At 39.7% G+C, this 20,025-nt stretch overlaps 4 protein-coding genes across 4 annotated transcripts; all 4 read left to right on the forward strand.

The window, feature by feature from the left end:
* The first annotated feature begins 1,129 nt into the window (after window positions 1-1,129).
* On the forward strand, window positions 1,130-2,253 carry LOC137132958 (trace amine-associated receptor 13c-like). The gene is made up of 2 exons (XM_067515994.1): window positions 1,130-1,290; window positions 1,443-2,253. The coding sequence occupies exons 1-2, from the start codon at window positions 1,130-1,132 to the stop codon at window positions 2,251-2,253; spliced, it is 972 nt and encodes a 323-aa protein (XP_067372095.1).
* Window positions 2,254-7,661: 5,408 nt separating this feature from the next.
* LOC137132959 (trace amine-associated receptor 13c-like) lies at window positions 7,662-8,804 on the forward strand. Its single transcript, XM_067515995.1, has 2 exons — window positions 7,662-7,870; window positions 7,988-8,804. The coding sequence occupies exons 1-2, from the start codon at window positions 7,662-7,664 to the stop codon at window positions 8,802-8,804; spliced, it is 1,026 nt and encodes a 341-aa protein (XP_067372096.1).
* A 3,152-nt stretch (window positions 8,805-11,956) lies between these two features.
* LOC137132960 (trace amine-associated receptor 13c-like) lies at window positions 11,957-13,854 on the forward strand. The gene is made up of 3 exons (XM_067515996.1): window positions 11,957-12,022; window positions 12,751-12,929; window positions 13,056-13,854. The coding sequence occupies exons 1-3, from the start codon at window positions 11,957-11,959 to the stop codon at window positions 13,852-13,854; spliced, it is 1,044 nt and encodes a 347-aa protein (XP_067372097.1).
* A 3,438-nt stretch (window positions 13,855-17,292) lies between these two features.
* Window positions 17,293-18,431, forward strand: LOC137132962 (trace amine-associated receptor 13c-like). Its single transcript, XM_067516001.1, has 2 exons — window positions 17,293-17,453; window positions 17,621-18,431. The coding sequence occupies exons 1-2, from the start codon at window positions 17,293-17,295 to the stop codon at window positions 18,429-18,431; spliced, it is 972 nt and encodes a 323-aa protein (XP_067372102.1).
* The last annotated feature ends 1,594 nt before the right edge of the window (window positions 18,432-20,025 follow it).

Below are 20,025 nucleotides of genomic sequence, written 5' to 3' on the forward strand. Positions count from 1 at the left end.
GGTTTTTTGGAAAGTCACCATTTTGACTTTCACCATAAACACTTTTACAGTTTTCTGAATGCTTAGGAACTTTCTTTGATACTGTAAGCTATACACAATAAGCACTGAGCTTTACACCAAAATACATCTCCTGAAAACACACAGACCATCAATAAATAAAGCACCAACTGCACATCGACAGTATAAATGTGTGCAGGGTTTAGCAGTTTGCAGCAAAAAGCTTTTTCATAGATGTAGTAAAACACACATATACAAATCTGTAAAGTCTGGATGTATATACTAAACAAAACACACTATTCATAAAAATATAGGAGGAAGTTATTTAGTTTTTAATCAAAAAGTTGTTCAAGCATTCAAGCTCGCTTTTCCTTCTTCTCCTCCTTTTACCTCTTCTCGTTCTTATCCCTCTGCATCCAAATGCTTGTTCTACTCAAGCACCGATTGGTCAGTGAACTCATTATCTAAAAGTTATTTCATACGTGAACAGGCAATTGGCAAAAATCGCATTGGGATTCTCTCACGGGTGCAGTGTGTTTGGGCTAGTAGTCAGTCCTCATCTTGGGAGAGTGTATGATTATGCAAGTCAATTTTGGTCACCTGATGCACACGACAAATATTCTCTATGTATCAAGATATAAATAGCATCAACTGAAAGCTGAAATGATTAACTTTGCCTTGTATCCATCTTTTGATCTAAAACTCTCTTCAGTGTACAGTAAAAACAAAGGACTTAGCCTCGATGCCTTCACAACAGCCAAAAGACTACAAATTACTTTAGGATTTATTTATCTCTGATGTTCAGAATGATACTTGTACACTGCAAATGTCTGCACTTTTATAATGTTTTTCTACCTGAGTGGACAAAGCACTTTACAGTGTTACTTATCACACACACACACACAGACCACACAGTTGCAAGGCACAGCACGATCCACAAAATTTCAGCAAGTTACCTGTACAGCAAAAAAAAAAAAAGACTAAATGATTATGATGTCAAGAGAAGGGTCGAGGGACGTTAGTTTCTAAGTAAGGGAGACTAAAGAGGAGGGACTAAAAACTACATATTATGACAGAGAGCTTTGGTCAGAGAGCTGCCAGACTTCAGCAGCTTCTCCTCTGTCTGATGACGATGGAGGAAGATGAACTCTGCTTCCCACAGCTAAACATGTCCTGCTGGAAGACAAAGCGTCCTCTCTCTTACACTGTTGTTATTTACATTGTTCTGTCCTTCATCTCCCTGCTCACTGTGACTCTCAACCTGCTGGTCATCATCTCCATCTCACACTTCAAGTACACACTTATTTATTCAGTTTTTAAAACTAGTAGCTATGATGACAGAAATAATTATGTCCAAATCTTTACCAACAATGAATGAATGTGGTTGTTGATGTGGTTATAATTTTAAATATTAATAATAAATGTTGCTCTTTTTCCTTTTCCAGGCAGCTCCACTCTCCCACCAACCTCCTCCTCCTGTCTCTGGCTGTCTCTGATTTCTTTGTGGGCCTTCTCATGTTGTTTCAAATTATGCTCATCGACGGCTGCTGGTTCCTGGGTAACATCATGTGCTCTCTGTATTCTGCTTTCGACACTATTGTTACCTCTACCTCAATAGGAATCATGGTTCTCATCTCAGTCGACCGATATGTGGCTATTTGTGACCCTCTGCATTATTCCATCAAAGTCACTCCAAGAAGAGTTACAGTCTGTGTTTCACTGTGTTGGATCTGTTCTTTCTTTCTTTTCTGTGTACTGATGAGAGATCATTTGAAACAACCAGGCAGGTATCATTCCTGTGTCGGGGAGTGTGTGTTAATCTTTCAGTTTATTGATCATATTGTAGCTCTTATTTTTTCCTTCATTGCTCCTGTTACTGTTGTCATAGTTCTGTATATGAGAGTATTTGTGGTGGCTGTGTCTCAGGCTCGTGCCATGAGGTCTCATATTGCAAATACCACACTCCAGCATTCAGTGAAAGCTAAGAAGTCAGAGATAAAAGCAGCCAGGAGCCTTGGTGTTGTTATACTTGTTTTTCTGTTATGCATCTGCCCATATTTCAGTGTCGCACTTACAGGCCAGGACACGTTGCTCAATGCTTCATCTGCTGTCTTTATAATATGTTTGTTCTATTTTAATTCCTGTCTGAATCCTATGATCTATGCATTTTTCTACCCCTGGTTTAGAAAATCTCTTAGACTCATTATCACCCTGCAAATTCTGAAGCCTGGCTCCAGTGAGACCAATGTGCTGTGAAGCGAGGAAATGTGAATATACACATTTATTGATATGAGACCTAAAACTCAAACCAAATAAAGAAACTGCAATAATATCTTCATTTACGGGCCATGATTTACAGTTTACATCTTTGTAGTAACACTGTACCTGCACAGTACATACGGAGGCACAATATGCTTGAGGACTAATGGGGTAACAAGTTGCTAAATGTGTTTATACTGCAAGTATTTTCTAAGTAAGGGGTATCTATTGTAATATTACATGGTACATATAAGATGCTAATCTGCCCAGTGAGAGCAATGTAAAGAGAATTTATTCTGCTGGTGTTTTCTAAGTTATGGCAATACTATGTGCTAGATACCTAAGATCTGGGAGCAAGTTCTATAAGTTCTACAGTGTACTCCAGGTGAAGTATTCTTAATTGCATTAAAAATATGCTAGAAATTCACGTAGTATGTTTCCAGAACATCTTGCACTTTAAGATGTTACTGAAAAATGTACTTTATATACCATGTATGTGACAATATGCTTTATTATGCTTTGAAGAAACATACTAAACATTAACATGTCTTTAGCAAATTGTGGCATATTTTCAAAAAGTCTGTCATAGATATTAGCTTAAACGTTGAGGTCAGAATAATTGACCGGCTATGTGGGAGTACTGACTGTCTGCTTTTCACGTTGCTTGATTTCTCCAAATTATCATGATATAGAGCATATTTTGGTGTAAATCTCAGTTTATTAGTAATTTTATCCACCACAATAAGTATGTGCCCTTAATCCATTTCTAGACAGGGTAGACGACCCCAGCTCTTGTGCTAGATGCCATAAGTACAAAAATATCACAATTAAGTTCACAAAAAGATATTCACACACACACGCTCCGCCCATTTTTGGCCCTTGGTGGCTGGGTGTTATGGGTGTTATGGTGGGATTGTAGCCTGTGGCCCTCTGCATTCCAGCCCACTGCTCTACCAAAGAGCCACCATGGCTTCCTTTAGGGTATTTTTGATAAACACATAAAAAATCCATGGAGGTGTTTTATCGGTTTAGAAGATTTGTGTTAATATTTTGAAGATCAGATTACATTTAATGATCAATTCAGGCAGAAAATCTGGATAGCGCAAACTGTGCAATTAAGCTCATCCCCTGAGTTCAGCGTCGCCAAAGTGGATCATTGTCGGCATGTTGATTTGGCACAGTTTTTACGCCGGATCCCCTTCCTGACGCAACGCTCCCCAATTTCTACCGGGCTTGGACCAGCACTGCACTGCTGGGGATGGGAATGGGCTGTTAGGGGTTCAGTGTCTTGCCCAGAGACACTTTGACATATAGCTACAGCATTGTATAATCAAAAAGAAGGAAAAATTTAATATAATAGTATTTTATTCTATTGGTAAAATGAATGATTTAATGATTTAATTATGATTAAATTGATTTAATTATCAACAAGTCACACAGATAAACATGTTCCTTATAGTGATTAATGGATCGATGAGTGGACAAACATTACAACATGGAAGCAAACATGAATACGATTATCAAATAAAGTTCGACTTGGTAACCAAACACCAACAGAGACATGACAGTGAGTGTGGTCTACAGAGAAATGGAGGAGGATCATTAGTTTCCAAGTAACAGTGAATGTTAGAGGAGGAACAAAGAACAACATAAGTTATATGACAGAGCTTTGCTCAGACTTCAGCAGCTTCCTCTGTCTGATGATGATGGAGGAAGTTGAACTCTGCTTCCCACAGCTCAACACGTCCTGCTGGAAGCCAAAGCGTCCTCTCTCTGTCTCTGTTCTTATTTACATTGTTCTGTCCTTCATCTCTCTGCTCACTGTGACTCTCAACCTGCTGGTCATCATCTCCATCTCACACTTCAAGTAGTCACTTGTTTAACTTAATTATAAAACTGGTAGCTGAACAGAAAGAAAAGAGTTTTCCTAAAAATACTTTGAATTTGTTACAGTTTTACTCTGGGTTTACCTACTGGTGTGGTAATTGATTTTCACAAATAATAATAGATGTTGCTCTTTTTTCTCTCCAGGCAGCTCCACACTCCCACCAACCTCCTCCTCCTCTCTCTGGCTGTCTCAGATTTCTTTGTAGGCCTTATTGTGTTGTTTCAAATCATGCTCATAGACGGCTGCTGGTTCCTTGGTGACTTCATGTGTGCTCTGTATTATGCTTTAGACTACATTATTACCTCTGCATCAGTAGAAACACTGGTTTTCATATCAGTCGACCGATATGTGGCTATTTGTGACCCTCTGCATTACTCCATCAAAGTCACTCCAAAACGAGCTGGAATCAGTGTTTCACTGTGTTGGATCTCCCCCCTCTTTTTTCTCGGTGTGCTTCTGAGTGACAGCTTGAAAGAAATAGGAAGACGTGCTTCCTGTGCAGGAGAGTGTGTGATGGTCATTAAATATATCAATGAAGTTGCAGATTTCATTTTTGTCTTCATTGTTCCCATCACTGTTATTGTAGTCCTGTATATGAGAGTATTTGTGGTGGCTGTGTCTCAGGCTCGAGCCATGAGGTCTCACATTGCAGCTGTTTCGTGGCCGAGTTCATCAGGTGTAACTGCTAAAAAGTCAGAGATAAAAGCAGCCAGGACTCTTGGTGTTGTTATTGTTGTGTTTCTATTATGCATCTGCCCATATTTCTGCGTGGCTCTTACAGGCCAAGACATCCTGCTCAATGCTTCATCTTCTGCCTTTTTAATGTTTTTGTTTTATTTGAACTCCTGCCTAAATCCTATGATCTATGCATATTTTTACCCCTGGTTTAGAAAATCTGTTATTCTTATCATTAAACTGCAAATTCTGAAGCCTGGCTCCTGTGAGACCAATGTGCTGTGAAGAAACACTGTTGAGTGACTGAATGGGGCCTCAACTCTGTTTAACTGTCAACCATTCCGGCCAAAAGAAAGAACAACATTTATTTAAGAGATGCTGTGACATAACTAAAACCATGTCAATAAACAGAAATAATTTTGTTTAATTTGTTTTCATGAAAAGCCTGGAATCTGCTCTGAATCTATACTATTCTAATTCAACACATAACGTCTCCTACTGTACCACTAACAGTGGTTAGTGACCAGTTTATTTTCTTTAATTCTTTAATTCCAAAATAAATACAACTGGGACACATGTACCTTTTTCTGTTGTGATATTTTACACTTCTCGACTACTAACCTATAAAATACAACTAAAAGTATGTGGACGGCTAGATGTTACAGTATGAATCAATGGGGATCAATAGTTGACTCTGTTGGAGGTTGTCTGAAATATGATGGAGCCTGAAGGAATATGCTGAATTTGCACATCTTGCCAAACTAAAGCCACAACTTTCTGTAGCTTGTGTTGACTTTTCATGAACCATCCTTTACCATCAACCAAACAAATCACCAGGTATTAATTACATTTTAATTTAAAAACATTGTTAAATGGCCATTTGGGTGAAGCAAAGGGGGAAAGTTCACCACCACTAAAACACTGAAGTCAAAAAGACAAAATAACATTTAAAATGTACATAATTGTAAATTTAAATTCAGACTTGAATAATCCTGACCTGTCCTGTCTCATTGTCATATATATTCAGTAATAATAGGCCAGTTATTGAAGTCACTGCTGTCTAATGTATCGTGAGCTCTGCAGCAGTGTTTCTGGTTTGTTTCAGTTCTGTCAGACTCAAATCTACTGGCATGCTATATTCCCCAAACAACCTTCCCTATGGCTTCACACCACACAGGTCAAAATGGAAAGAGTGTGGCACAACTGCGAACCTACCAAGACATGGCCGTCCACCTAAACTGACAGGCCGGGCAAGGAGAGGATTAATCAGAGAAGCAGCCCATGGTAACTCTGGAGGAGCTGTAGAGATCCACAGCTCAGGTGGACTATTAGTCCACTATTAGTCGTGCCTCCACACGACGTACCTCCAGAAATCTGGCCTTTATGGTGGCAAGAACAAAGCAATTGTTAAAAGAAAGCCACAAAAAGTCGAATTTACAGTTTGTGACAAGCCATGTGGGGAACACAGCAAAACCTGTGGAAGAAGGTGCTTTGGTCAGAAGAGACTTGTTGGCCTGAATGCAAAACGGTATGTGTGGTGGAAACCTAACACACATCACCCTGCACACACCATCCAGACCGTGAAACATGGTGGTGGCAGCATCATGTTGTGAGAATGCTTTTTTTCAGCAGGGACAATGAAGCTAGTCAGAGTTGATGGGAAGATGGATGGAGCCAAATACAGGACAATCTGAGAAGAAAACCTGTTAGTCTTCAAAAGACTTGAGACTGGGGAGGAGGTTCACCTTCCAGCAGGACAACGATCTTAAACGTACACCCAGAGCTACAATGTGATGGTTTAGATCAAAGCATGTTCATGTGTTAGAGTGACCCATTTAAAGTCCAGACCTAAATCCAACTGAGAATCTGTGGCAGGACTTGAAAATTGCTGTTCACAGCTGCTCTCCATCCAATCAGACTGAGTTTGAGCTATTTTGCAAAGAACAATGGGCAAAAGTTTCACTCTCTAGATGTGCAAAGCTGGTAAAGACAAACCAAAAAGACTTTATTTCAGCTATAATTACAGCAAAAGGTGGTTCTACAAAGTATTGAGTCAGGGGCTGAAAACATATGCACTCCACACTTTACAGATATTTGTTTGTAAAAAAAAAAGTAAAACCATTTATAATTTTTATCAGAGTATGATAATTGTATCAGAGTACCATGAGCAGAGATATGAACCAATGCTGACATGATGAAATGGGCACGAGGAGCTTAACAGAAACATGGACAGTCACCTGGTAGGACTAGAGATAAGCAAGCAAGAGTGAGGACATGAACTAAAGCAGACTAGGATTTATACTAGACAATCCCAGGGAAAGGTCGGGGACCACACAACACGGAGATTCATAAAGCCATGAGCAACATGAGCAAATGACACGGAACCCTAAGTTGCTCCTGGTGGGTCAGGGGAGCACCTTGCATTGCAGCCTCCATCACTGGTGTGTCTCTGTTTGTGTGAATGTGTGTGAACGGGTGAATAAGAAGTAACACTAAAAAGCAAGCGGGAAAGATTTAAATATGTACTGAGGAAAGACTGTGGCTTTAGAAAGATGCCTACACTCTACCATCACTGACTAAAGACATGCTGGAGGTTATGATTTAATTATCAACATGTCACACAGATAAACATGTTCCTTATAGTGATTAATGGATCGATGAGTGGACAAACATTACAACATGGAAGCAAACATGAATACGATTATCAAATAAAGTTCGACTTGGTAACCAAACACCAACAGAGACATGACAGTGAGTGTGGTCTACAGAGAAATGGAGGAGGATCATTAGTTTCCAAGTAACAGTGAATGTTAGAGGAGGAACAAAGAACAACATAAGTTATATGACAGAGCTTTGCTCAGACTTCAGCAGCTTCCTCTGTCTGATGACGATGGAGGAAGTTGAACTCTGCTTCCCACAGCTCAACACATCCTGCTGGAAGCCAAAGCGTCCTCTCTCTGTCTCTGTCCTTATTTACATTGTGTTGTCCTTCATCTCTCTGCTCACTGTGACTCTCAACCTGCTGGTCATCATCTCCATCTCACACTTCAAGTACACACTTATTTTATTCACCACTGAGAGAAGAAGAGATTTTCTAACAAATGGTTTTAAATTTGTCATGGTTTGATGTGCAGTGCATAAGATTAATTCTAACTCTTCCGTCTCCAGGCAGCTCCACACTCCCACCAACCTCCTCCTCCTGTCTCTGGCTGTCTCAGATTTCTTTGTAGGCCTCCTCTGGTTGTTTCAAGTCATGCTCATAGATGGTTGCTGGTTACTAAATGACTTCATGTGTGCTCTGTATTGTGGTTTAGACACTTTGATGACCTCTACCTCAATAGGAACCATTTTTCTCATATCGGTCGACCGATATGTGGCTATTTGTGACCCTCTGCATTATTCCACTAAAGTCACTCCAAAACGAGCTGGAATCAGTGTTTCACTGTGTTGGATCTGTTCTGTCTTCTATCTAAATCTTATATTGAAAGATGACCTTAACCAACCAGGCAGATCTAATTCCTGTGCTGGGGAGTGTGTGCTAAATTATAACCTTATTAAACGTGTTGCAGATCTTATTTTAACCTTTATTTTTCCCATTACAGTCATAGTAGTTCTTTATATGAGAGTATTTGTGGTGGCTGTGTCTCAGGCTCGAGCCATGAGGTCTAATATTGCAGCTGTTTCACTTCAATGTTCAGTGAAAGTAGCAGCTAAAAAATCTGAATTGAAAGCAGCCAGGACTCTTGGTGTTGTCATAGCTGTGTTTCTGTTATGTCTTTGTCCGTATTTCTGTGTCACACTTACAGGCCAAGACTCTTTGCTCAATATTTTCTCCACTGCCTTTTGCGTATCTATTTTGTACTTTAACTCCTGCTTAAATCCCATTGTCTATGCTTTTTTTTACCCCTGGTTTAGGAAATCTATTATACTTATTGTTACTCTGCAAATTCTAAAAACTGGCTCCTCTGAAACGAATATGCTTTAAAAACAGAGCCTGGTCCTTATTCTGTTAAAGAATGTGTTTTTGAGCATGTTAACATTGAGAGGACCATGTAATAGACCTTAAAGTTAGACTAAATAATTACGCTAAAATAGTTTTTTAACTAATTTGCTCTTGTTAATATCTAAAGGTGCCTCATAGTGTTTATGCGTCTTTCTGAATTTAAAAATTCAATTAGGGCATTTCGTGCTACATTGTGAAAAATGCATTCTATTCTCAATAGGAGCATCAACACGAGTTCGTTTAACACTTGTCCAGCAAACAGAAGGAGCTGATGAACTTGTGACATGAAGGCAAACACAGGATATACAGTCTCTAAAAAGGAATAAGCAACAGAAAGCACAACTGTATTAAAGTACATGCAATTTTTTTTCAGGTTACTGTATAACATCACAATCACCAACAGTGTAAGCAGAGAGAAATGTTAGTTTTTCAAAGACTGTGCTGTCCATCATACTCGCTCAATAAACAGCTGCAATCACTTTTATTACAGATATTTGCTTTTGTTGTACTCAAGTCGCACTCTGGAGCCTGTGTCTTCAACACAGTTTGTCCAACCTGTTTATTTTTTTGTTATATGTCGGATCGAATATCATGTAATCCGGTTAAAAATAATTTAAATAATGTAAGATGGTCGAGGTTAATATGTTATTGATATTATAATTATACACTCTCAGGTGTGTTTTTAATATTTGATTTATATCTATTGTAAAATAAATAACCTAACATTAGTGTTATGGGGTTTAACATACATAGCTTCACTCTTCTGGAAAGTCCATCCATTGCATTTTGCAAACTGGCTTTAGAAGCTGGCCAGTAATATTTTGACATTCATGTCACCTGGATCCGTCCTAACTGAATTTTGTGATTCCTTGACTTCTCATTTATATATTATTTAAGTGACAACAGCTGGTCAAACGTTTCCATTGTAATACATTGTCTAGACGTATTTGGATGGATGAAGTTTTCTACAGACATGCATGGTCCCCAGATGGTAACTTCTAGGTCTTTGCTCAGTCCCCGATCATTCGTCTTGCACCACATGATGTTGAGATTGAGGATTTAGTGAAATAGCTGAAAAACTAATGTCAGAATTGTTTTGAATGCACAAATTCCTGGTCACCACAGGCCGAATTATAATGACTTGCAGTTGTGATCCTACAGTCTGTTGGGGCCCAATAGGGAAAAGTTTATGCAACATAAAGATAAGATATGGAAAATACACACATAGGACAGTAACTGACAGTAATACACCATAGTAATTTGAGCAAATTTCTTTGCATCTGAATTTCATAAGCTAGCATTCATAGCTTAACAGTTAACTTAGCCGGACACAGCTTTAATCAGTTTACTACAGAAAAAGTATTGTCCGCATTAGCTGATTATTTGTTCACACTGAATTGTGCTGTCAGGATCACGAACTTCACTTCCTCCTTCAAGACTTTTATTTTGCAACCACTTCCTGTTTCCTGGTCCCGTCACATTTTCCCCGCTTAACTAATCATCGGTAATCTGTTTCACCTGCTCTCACCACTCAGCTCATATACCTCCCCAGTTCCCTCACAAAGCTGCCAGATCATCTGATTTCTCACCGCAGCTTTCCAGCATTAATCTAAATCATCTTTACCCAGACCAATTCAATTTCAATTCAACTTTATTTATATAGCGCCAATTCACAACAAAGTCATCTCAGGGCACTTTACACAATATAGTCAAGATTATAAAGATATATAAAGAGAACCCAACAATTCCCCCTGGAGCAAGCCATAGGCAACAGTGGAGAGGAAAAACTCCCTTTAACGGAAGAAACCTCCAGCAGAACCAGGCTCAGGGTGAGCGGCCATCTGCCTCGACCGGTTGGGGTGAGTGGAAAGGGGAGAGAGAAAAGAACAGAGCAACAAAAACCAACAACAAAACATCGGGCAGATTGGTAGGATCAGTAGCTTCATGCTGGAAGACACACAGCTTCAAAGCCGGGGGACACCTGCAGAAAGGGACAGAGAGAGGGGGACAGAGGAGGACAAAGACAACTACGGGAGAAAACACACAGAGTTAATGACATACAGTGGTGACAATAACTAGCATAACACTACATCTTCCCCAGTGGTCCCTCCTCCCACCAACTCGCTACCCTTTCTTCATGTTGCTCATCTTCACCACATCTCAAGTGTATCTACTCTACCAGGCCCATACTCCACTCTTCCACATAAGAGCCTTGCTTCTCCTCTAGACTCTGCTCGTCTCCTCACTGACTCTAGTAAGTTTTGTTTTTCATGTTCAGACACCATATCCCACAAGTCACTGTCAAGATGCTCGTCTTCGTGTCCTCTCTCATAGACTGGAGTTCAGCAACATGTAGCGAGTTGGAGGACTTACTACATCTCCATCCTGTTTTGCCAACTATTATATTTTAAAATAAACCTTATTTTAAACTGAGTAGTTGTGTCAAGCACCTTATTGGCTCCAACCCTAAAACTAGTATTTTATACATGCGTTACTTGCAGCGGAGTGACAGTCGGCTTTTCTTAGGGAGGTCTGAGACTGCAATGACAATTCGCTGTACATAGTTTAACTTTTGTCAGTCCTCAGAGGCCCCCTACTGCTTTAGGTTTTCTCTCTTGTGTCTTTTGTTCTTGAAGTTTAATCGGCTTCCTGACGTATTATTACTGTGGTTTTGTTCTTGTGTTGATTAATCCTGGAAACCCATGCAACCAAGGGGAGAACATGCAAAGTCCACACAGAAAAGCCGCAGTTGGTCATTGGGACATGTTACGCCCTTGTCTAGGGGGTGGGGGTGCAACATACAAAGATAAATTGGGCTGTTCCCTCTCCGGTTGCAGTACGAAACTTATTTTCCACAAAAGAAAATGTCATACAAACATGACACTATAACTCAGGGTGAACCCAGGCCAAAATAATATACAAAATAAGCTATTTCCCAAAGAAAGTGCTAGATGGCCTTTAGAAAGAAACAGTCACTAACCTTAACTCATGTGAAAACAGAAAATGGCAGTTCACCACTACAGATTCAGTACTATTTACAAGTATATACAAGGTGGCGATGTTAAGGAGTAACTCTACTTACAGAATATACAATAACTATACAAAACCATGGCCCAAAGCCTAACAATCCCAAAATGCTCAAAGGTTTGGGGGCAAAGGACAGAGAACAGGTGCTGCTGCCAGAGAAGCCAGTCTGGCTGGTGGGAACCGTACTTTTTAAACTCCAGGAAGTGTATGATGGACCCATCAGCTTCCGTTACTGCCCCCCAATCCAGCCAATCAGGCAGGGCAGCTATAACTCAAACACACAGATCCATACAACAAGAGAAACACTCGCTGTCCTTCAAAAACATTTACACAAAATACAACTCAAAAGGAAGAACAAATACATCCAGGGCCGTAACAGGACACGAAGGCACAGTCTTCTAGCTCTGACGTGGCAGCACTAACCAATCCACCACTGTCCTGCTGCTCATTTAAAACCTGTAACTGGTTAAACTGGCTGTAGGTGTGAATGGTTGTCCCTGTATGTCTCTCTAAAGACTGTTTTTGCAGCACAAACCTAACCGTCAGCCCTGAATGGGTCAGACTGGCACCAACTTAGACCGACTAGGTGCCACAAGTCACCACAACCCAATCCTGCTCGTCAACTCTACAAATATTAAGCATGTTTCAGCCTTAAAACTAGTCTGTCATTTGTGTCCGGTACATAGAAACCAGCGCCCAGAGTCCTTTTTTTTTTTTTCCTACTTTCATCATGATTTTGTAGGAGGTTTGGGTTCGTTTTCACTTTATACACAAAAATATTATTCACGTGTCAGCAGTGGGACTAATTAGTTTCTAAGTAACAGAGAAAGTCAGAGGAGGGACAAAGGACAACTGTTTTATCACTGAGGGCTTTGCTCACAGAGCTGTCAGAGCTCCGTAGCATCTCCTCCTGTCTCTGATGGAGGAAGTTGAACTCTGCTTCCCACAGCTCAACACGTCCTGCTGGAAGCCAAAGCGTCCTCTCTCTGTCTCTGTCCTTATTTACATTGTGCTGTCCTTCATCTCTCTGCTCACTGTGACTCTCAACCTGCTGGTCATCATCTCCATCTCACACTTCAAGTAGACACATACAGTGATTTCTTGCCAGCTGTACAGAAAGAAATGACTGCAAGAGAAAGTATGCTTTTGAAACATGCTTTTGATTTGTCTTTATTTTATTGAAGTGATGCTTTCGTTGTTCTCCAGGCAGCTCCACACTCCCACCAACCTCCTCCTCCTCTCTCTGGCTGTCTCAGATTTCTTCGTGGGCCTCCTCTGGTTGTTTCAAATCATTCTCATAGACGGCTGCTGGCTGTTTGGTGACTTCATGTGTGCTCTGTATTACGGTATAGACTACATCATTACCTCTACATCGGTAGGAACCATGGTTCTCATATCTATTGACAGATATGTGGCTATTTGTGACCCTCTGCATTACTCCACCAACGTTGGTCCAAAACGAGTTGCAATCTGTGTTTCATTGTGTTGGGTCTGTTCTCTTTTCTTTCTCGGCGTGCTGATGAACAGCAGTGTAACACAGTCAGGCAGATATAATTCCTGTGTTGGAGAGTGTGTGATAGTCATTCAATTTATTTATCAAATTATTGGTCTTATTTTGACCTTCGTTGTTCCTATTGCTGTCATCATAGTCCTGTATATGAGAGTATTTGCTGCGGTTTTGTATCAGGCTCGTGCCATGAGGTCTCATACGACAGCTGTGTCACTAACTGCTAAGAAGTCTGAGCTGAAAGCAGCCAGGAGTCTCGGGCTCGTTATAGTTGTGTTTTTATTGTGCATCTGCCCATATTTCTGTGTCACGCTTACAGGCCAGGACACCTTGCTCAGTGCTTCATCTATTGCATTTGCAATATGTTTGTTCTACTTTAACTCCTGTCTAAACCCTATGATCTATGCACTTCTCTACCCATGGTTTAGAAAATCTATTAGACTTATTATTACTCTTCAGATTCTGCGGCCTGGCTCCTGTGAGACCAATATGCTTTAATGAGCAGAACACAAGTGGTGGGTGACAATTTGTTCAGCATGTTTTCATATGCTCATCCATGAGGTTCTTGATCTTTCCTGACAGTTAAATAATCATCTGCACAGTTTCTTAGAAGATGCTTGTGCAGTCTAGAGTTTAGGAAATATATTCACTGCATAGGAGGATTAGTACCACTCTTTGTAATATTTGATTAATGATCTACAAAAAAAGCGAATGATGTCTGACATCTCTAGGCTCAGACATGTCACAGTTGAATTTTGTTGTGTGGATGTTGCACTTTAAGGCCTGTATCTTCATTGTACTCTAATCGTTGTGCTGTTAATTATATTATATAATACAAACACAATTAGTTCTAAATCAGCTTCAAATCGTTTATCGTGTTTGGGAAATTGTAACAGGTGTTTTTTTGTCTTCGTTGCTTTATTTGATGTAATGCAAAACAAATACTGCTGTTTTTGTCATTATATATTTATTGTTTACTGAGCAACAATTGAGATCCACACACTCGTAATCCCAGAGGACAAATGTTTTGTAATTACATCTTCCTCAGTTTCTTTAGAAAAATCTAAAAAACTGCTTTGTAAATCTACGTCATACTTTACCATAGGTACACAACAGCGCAACTAAACCAGCAGGTGAGATTTTTTGGCTGCATTTTATTTTGAACACCAACATGCATTCAGCTTGTCCAGCATTTCATTAATGTTAATGCGATTATTAAAAAACTTTTACCCACTTGGCCTCTTGGACCTTCATCAGGTTTGCAAAAAAGCTCAAAGGAAAATAAGGATTGTTTACAAGTTCAAAATCTCAAGTCTGAATCGAGTCCTCAATAATAAGTGTTTCTGTCTACAAATTTGGTGCAACCCACTCCAAGTCACGGACTCGAATCCCCATTTCTGTTGGATACCAATTCTTATTTTGCTGTGGTTGCTCGTCCCTTTTAACATTTAGTTTATTATTTCTTTAAAGGTTAATTTTAAAGTTATTAGCCTCAGTTAAAAAGGGTCCTTTGTTTTCTATTGTGGCTAAAGTAAAATGTGTGAGATCTCAGGAAATAAAGTTTTTAAAAATTTGAGTTTAACTTGATTCCTGCCACTTTGAAACAGTTCAGCATCTGGACGAGCAGAATTTATCCACAAACGGTGATGAAGGCTGCTTCACCTCAACAGAAGAAATGTTCATCAAAAAAAGACCATCCTGCACACAGGTGTAAGACCATGGTACTATAAAAAAGCTCTAACTATTGGAGGATACGGCCCTATCTGTGGCATCTTGTGATCTTTGCTTGTTTACCTGTGCCTCCTCATTCAGAATGGATCCCCTGCATATGCTTTGTTTGACTAAAAAGGTTGTTTAAATTGTTGAAATTTGATGGGGATGGGACGTGATGGATAGGAAGAAAGGGGACTTGACCTAGGGAAATTAAATTGCGATAGCACACGTTGCTATTTAGAAAAACTAATACGATAAAATCAAATTAAACATGTTTTCCAGGGGCTCCGTACAAGATCTGCTATCTTGAGTCATAATAACAATAGTAATTACAGTTATACATTTTATTTAAAGGCACCTTTCAGCTCACTTAAGGTAACGTATGGAAAAAGCAGTAACAGACACTAAATAAAACAAATTACCTAAAGGGTCAGGATTGCCTTAAAAAGGTTAGCTAGTTAAATGTTACAGTCTTCAGATTAGATTTAAATCACAAGCATGTTGTGATTTGCAATTGACAGCCTTCAGCTCACCAACACAAAGCCACGAGAAATCTCTAACCATTGTAGAAGGCTCAGGTAAAGAAACCACATCGATCACAAGTTGGTGTACGTTACGACCTTATTCCAAAATGGATTATGCATCATTTTCCTCAACATTCTACAAAACAATACCCCATGATGACAAGGTGAAAGAAGTTTGTATGAAATCTTTGCAAATGTGTTATAAATAAAACCAAAAAAAAAATCACACAGACATAAGTTTTCACTACCTCGGCTTAATACAGCCTCAATATGATGGTACAAGGTGCTACACACCTATTTTGGGTACTTTCTCCCATTCTTCTCTCAAGCTCCACCAGGGTGGATGGGGAGCGTTGGTCATTTTCAGATCTCTCCAGAGATGTTCAGTTGGGTTCAAGTCTGGGCTCTGGCTGGGCCACTCAACGACATTCACAGAGTTGTCCTGTAGCCACTCGTTTGTTATTCACTGTGGGGTTAAGGCAGTTGTCCTGTTGATGCCGCATTCATCTTTCCCTCGATCCTCACTTGTCTCTCAGTTCCTGCCGCTAAGAAACATGTCCCCACAGCATGATGCTGCCACCACCATGCTTTACTGTAGGGATGTTATTGACCAGGTGCTGAGAGCTGCCTGGTTTCCTCCAGACATGACGCTTGACATTCAGGCCAAAGAGATCATTATAGATTTTGTTTCTCATGGTCTGAGAGTCCTTCGGGTGGGCTGTCATGTGCCTTTTACTGAGGAGTGATTTCCGTCTGGCCGCTTTAATATACAGGGCTGATTGGTGGACTGCTGCAGAGATGGTTGTTCTTCTGGAAGGTTCTCCTGTCTCTCCACAGAGAAATGCTGGAGCTCTTTCAGAGAGACCATTGGGTTCTTTGTCACCTCTCTGACTAAGGCCCTTCTCTCTCAATTGCTCAGTTTGGCCAGCCGGTTCTAGGAAGTGTCCAGGTGATTCTTCCATGTACGGATGATGGTTTATGCTCTGACATATACTGTGGGATCTTGTATAGACAGGTTTCCCACAGGTGGACTGAATTTAATCCATTTTTGAACAAGGCTGTAACATAACAAAATGTGGAAAAAGTTAAGCACTGTGATTCTTTCTGGATGCACTGTATAGCCCCCATTGTACCAGCAGTTAGCTGGGCTTGTTACTTAGCAGTCAGAGCCAATGAAGGAAAGGGTCTCAAAACAAACAGCCTATAATAGGCACATTGGATGGAGACAGAATAATAAAGGTAAATTAGCATATATACTTAGAATTTAGGCCATTTGTGACCATTGAAAACTACAAAAAAATGTGCAAGATGGTAGAAACAATCTTGATGTGTGTTCTGTTCAGTCTTTGGAGGGTTTAACAAGTAAAAAGGTTGGTTCCAAGTTTAAAGTACCATTTACAGATGGTCTGTTAGTCTCATCCTAACTTGAAATATATGAAAGAGTAACACTAAAAATAACAAACAACATAACCAATAAAAGCAGATTATATCAGAACTTAGTAAATTACCAAAAAAGAAATACTGCCGTCACCCATCACCAGAGACTATTGATGATAATCTACAGAGAAATGGAGGACGAACATTAGTTTCTAAGTAACAGTGAATGTTGGAGGAGGAACAAAGAGCTACATAAGTTATAAAACAGAGAGATTTGGTCACAGAGCTGCCAGAGTTCAGCAGCTTCCTCTGTCTGATGACGATGGAGGAAGTTGAACTCTGCTTCCCACAGCTCAACACGTCCTGCTGGAAGACAAAGCGTCCTCTCTCTGTCTCTGTTCTTATTTACATTGTTCTGTCCTTCATCTCTCTGCTCACTGTGACTCTCAACCTGCTGGTCATCATCTCCATCTCACACTTCAAGTACACACTTATTTTATTCAGTTCCTACAAAACATTAAAAATATAATGATCAAAATTAACTTTACTAACATTGTGTTCAAATTTGTTATTGGTTTGATGTGGTCTTATCTGCTGCAATGATACTGATAACTTATATTAATAAGTATGTTGCTCTTTTCCTTCTCCAGGCAGCTCCACACTCCCACCAACCTCCTCCTCCTCTCTCTGGGTGTCTCAGATTTCTTTGTAGGCCTCCTCTGGTTGTTTCAAATTATCCTTATAGACGGTTGCTGGCTCCTTGGTGATATCATGTGTATATTCTATTCTGCTTTTGACACTATTGTTACCTCTACTTCAATAGGAATCATGGTTCTCATCTCTGTCGACCGATATGTGGCTATTTGTGACCCTCTGCGTTATTCCATCAAAGTTACTCCAAAAATAGTGGGAATCTGTGTTTCACTATGTTGGATCTGTTCTTTCTTTCTTGTCTGTGTGCTGATGAGAGACAATTTGAAACAACCAGGCAGGTATCATTCCTGTGTCGGGGAGTGTGTTTTAGTCTTTCAATTTATTGATAATATTATAGGTCTGACTATTTCCTTCATTGCTCCTGTTACTGTTGTCATAGTTCTGTATATGAGAGTATTTGTGGTGGCTGTGTCTCAGGCTCGTGCCATGAGGTCTCACATTGCAAATACCACACTCCAGCATTCAGTGAAAGCTAAGAAGTCAGAGATAAAAGCAGCCAGGAGCCTTGGTGTTGTTATACTTGTTTTTCTGTTATGCATCTGCCCACTTTTCAGTGTCGCACTTACAGGCCAGGACACGTTGCTCAATGCTTCATCTGCTGTCTTTATAATATGTTTGTTCTATTTTAATTCCTGTCTGAATCCTATGATCTATGCATTTTTCTACCCCTGGTTTAGAAAATCTCTTAGACTCATTATCACCCTGCAAATTCTGAAGCCTGGCTCCAGTGAGACCAATGTGCTGTGAAGAGACTAATGAAGGCCTTTTCTCAAACTACATTTATTCAAATTTGTTAATGTTCATTTAACAATTAAAATTACAACTTTAAATTCAGACCAAATAAAATATCCCAAATTTACAGAGTACGTCTTTGTTTAAACCTTTTACTGGTACAGCAACATACCAATATATATTTGTAGGTACAGAGGCAAATCATGCAAAATTTGAGGAATAAGAGGGAAACATCTTGGGAATTTCAGACGTATTTATACTTTAACTATTTTCTAAAAGAGAGAAGGTCCTCACCTGTCTCAGAATAGCACACAGAGGCCTGAATCAGACACATCATAGGACGAACAGCAGACTGGAACTTGTGCACAATTATACGAGTCTGTTCAATGTGTTTTTCTTTGGAGCGTCCTCGCAAAAAGTGGAACTTGTTCTATGCTGGACAGTTAGTTAACATGTGAGTGTGAAGTCCTCCAATAACCACGAGGCCTAACTTTTCTTCAATGTTTATTGAAGGCTCACTCTTCGTTTCTCTTGCTTTACTTTACTCACTCACTCGCTGTAAAACTGAACACAAACAACAATAGGAATGAAAATGACATAACATACATCTTACAGGCAAAATCCAAGGTTTCAAACACTGAAGCAAAAACATGCTCAGTCACAACAGCAATGAGCACCGCAATTTACTAAAGTTCCGAATTAACGATTTTAAAGCAAAATAATAATGCAGCAACCACAGTATGTTTACAGCATAAAGAAGGGTAACAAACAAAATACTTAAGGACAAATAATGTCTAAGGCTACAACGTTATAAAGAAAATTAGCAGCAGGCAGCAGTCACGCTCTGTCCTCTACCGTGCTTCAGTAACTCTCAGGGGAATCCAGGCTCTGAACCTGCTACTACTAGCTGACCACAAGGGGGCAGTGCTGCTCCCAAAACACTGTACACAAAGCTATTTAACGGTTTTTTAGCAGTTATAAATGCACTGAAACAGAGGGCAGAACAGTTGTTGTTTGGAATGTGGAGTTTAAGAAAAGAAAAGAACGGATTTTAGTGTTAAAGGATAATTCGTGTCATTTTCTAAATTAATCTTATTGTCCACAGTCACCTGACTGGGCACATTGGATGGAGACAGAATAATAAAGGTAAATTAGCTTATATACTTAGAATTTATGCCATTTGTGACCATTGACAACTACAAAAAATGTGCAAGATGGTAGAAACAATCTTTATGTGTGCTCTGTTCTTTGTAGGTTTGTTCCAAGTTTAAAGTACCATTTACTGATGGTCTGTGACTCTTTCATATATTTTAAGTTAGGACGAGACTAACACTAAAATTAACAAACATAACCAATAAAAGCAGATTATATCAGAAGTTAGTAAATTACCGAAAACGAAATACTGCAGTCAACCATCACCAGAGAGACTATTGATGACAATCTACAGAGAAATGGAGGACGAACATTAGTTTCTAAGTAACAGTGAATGTTGGAGGAGGAACAAAGAGCTACATAAGTTATAAAACAGAGAGATTTGGTCAGAGAGCTGCCAGAGTTCAGCAGCTTCCTCTGTCTGATGACGATGGAGGAAGTTGAACTCTGCTTCCCA

This window comes from Channa argus, chromosome 9 (assembly GCF_033026475.1).
Source record: "Channa argus isolate prfri chromosome 9, Channa argus male v1.0, whole genome shotgun sequence".
In the NCBI taxonomy this organism is placed as follows: domain Eukaryota; kingdom Metazoa; phylum Chordata; class Actinopteri; order Anabantiformes; family Channidae; genus Channa; species Channa argus.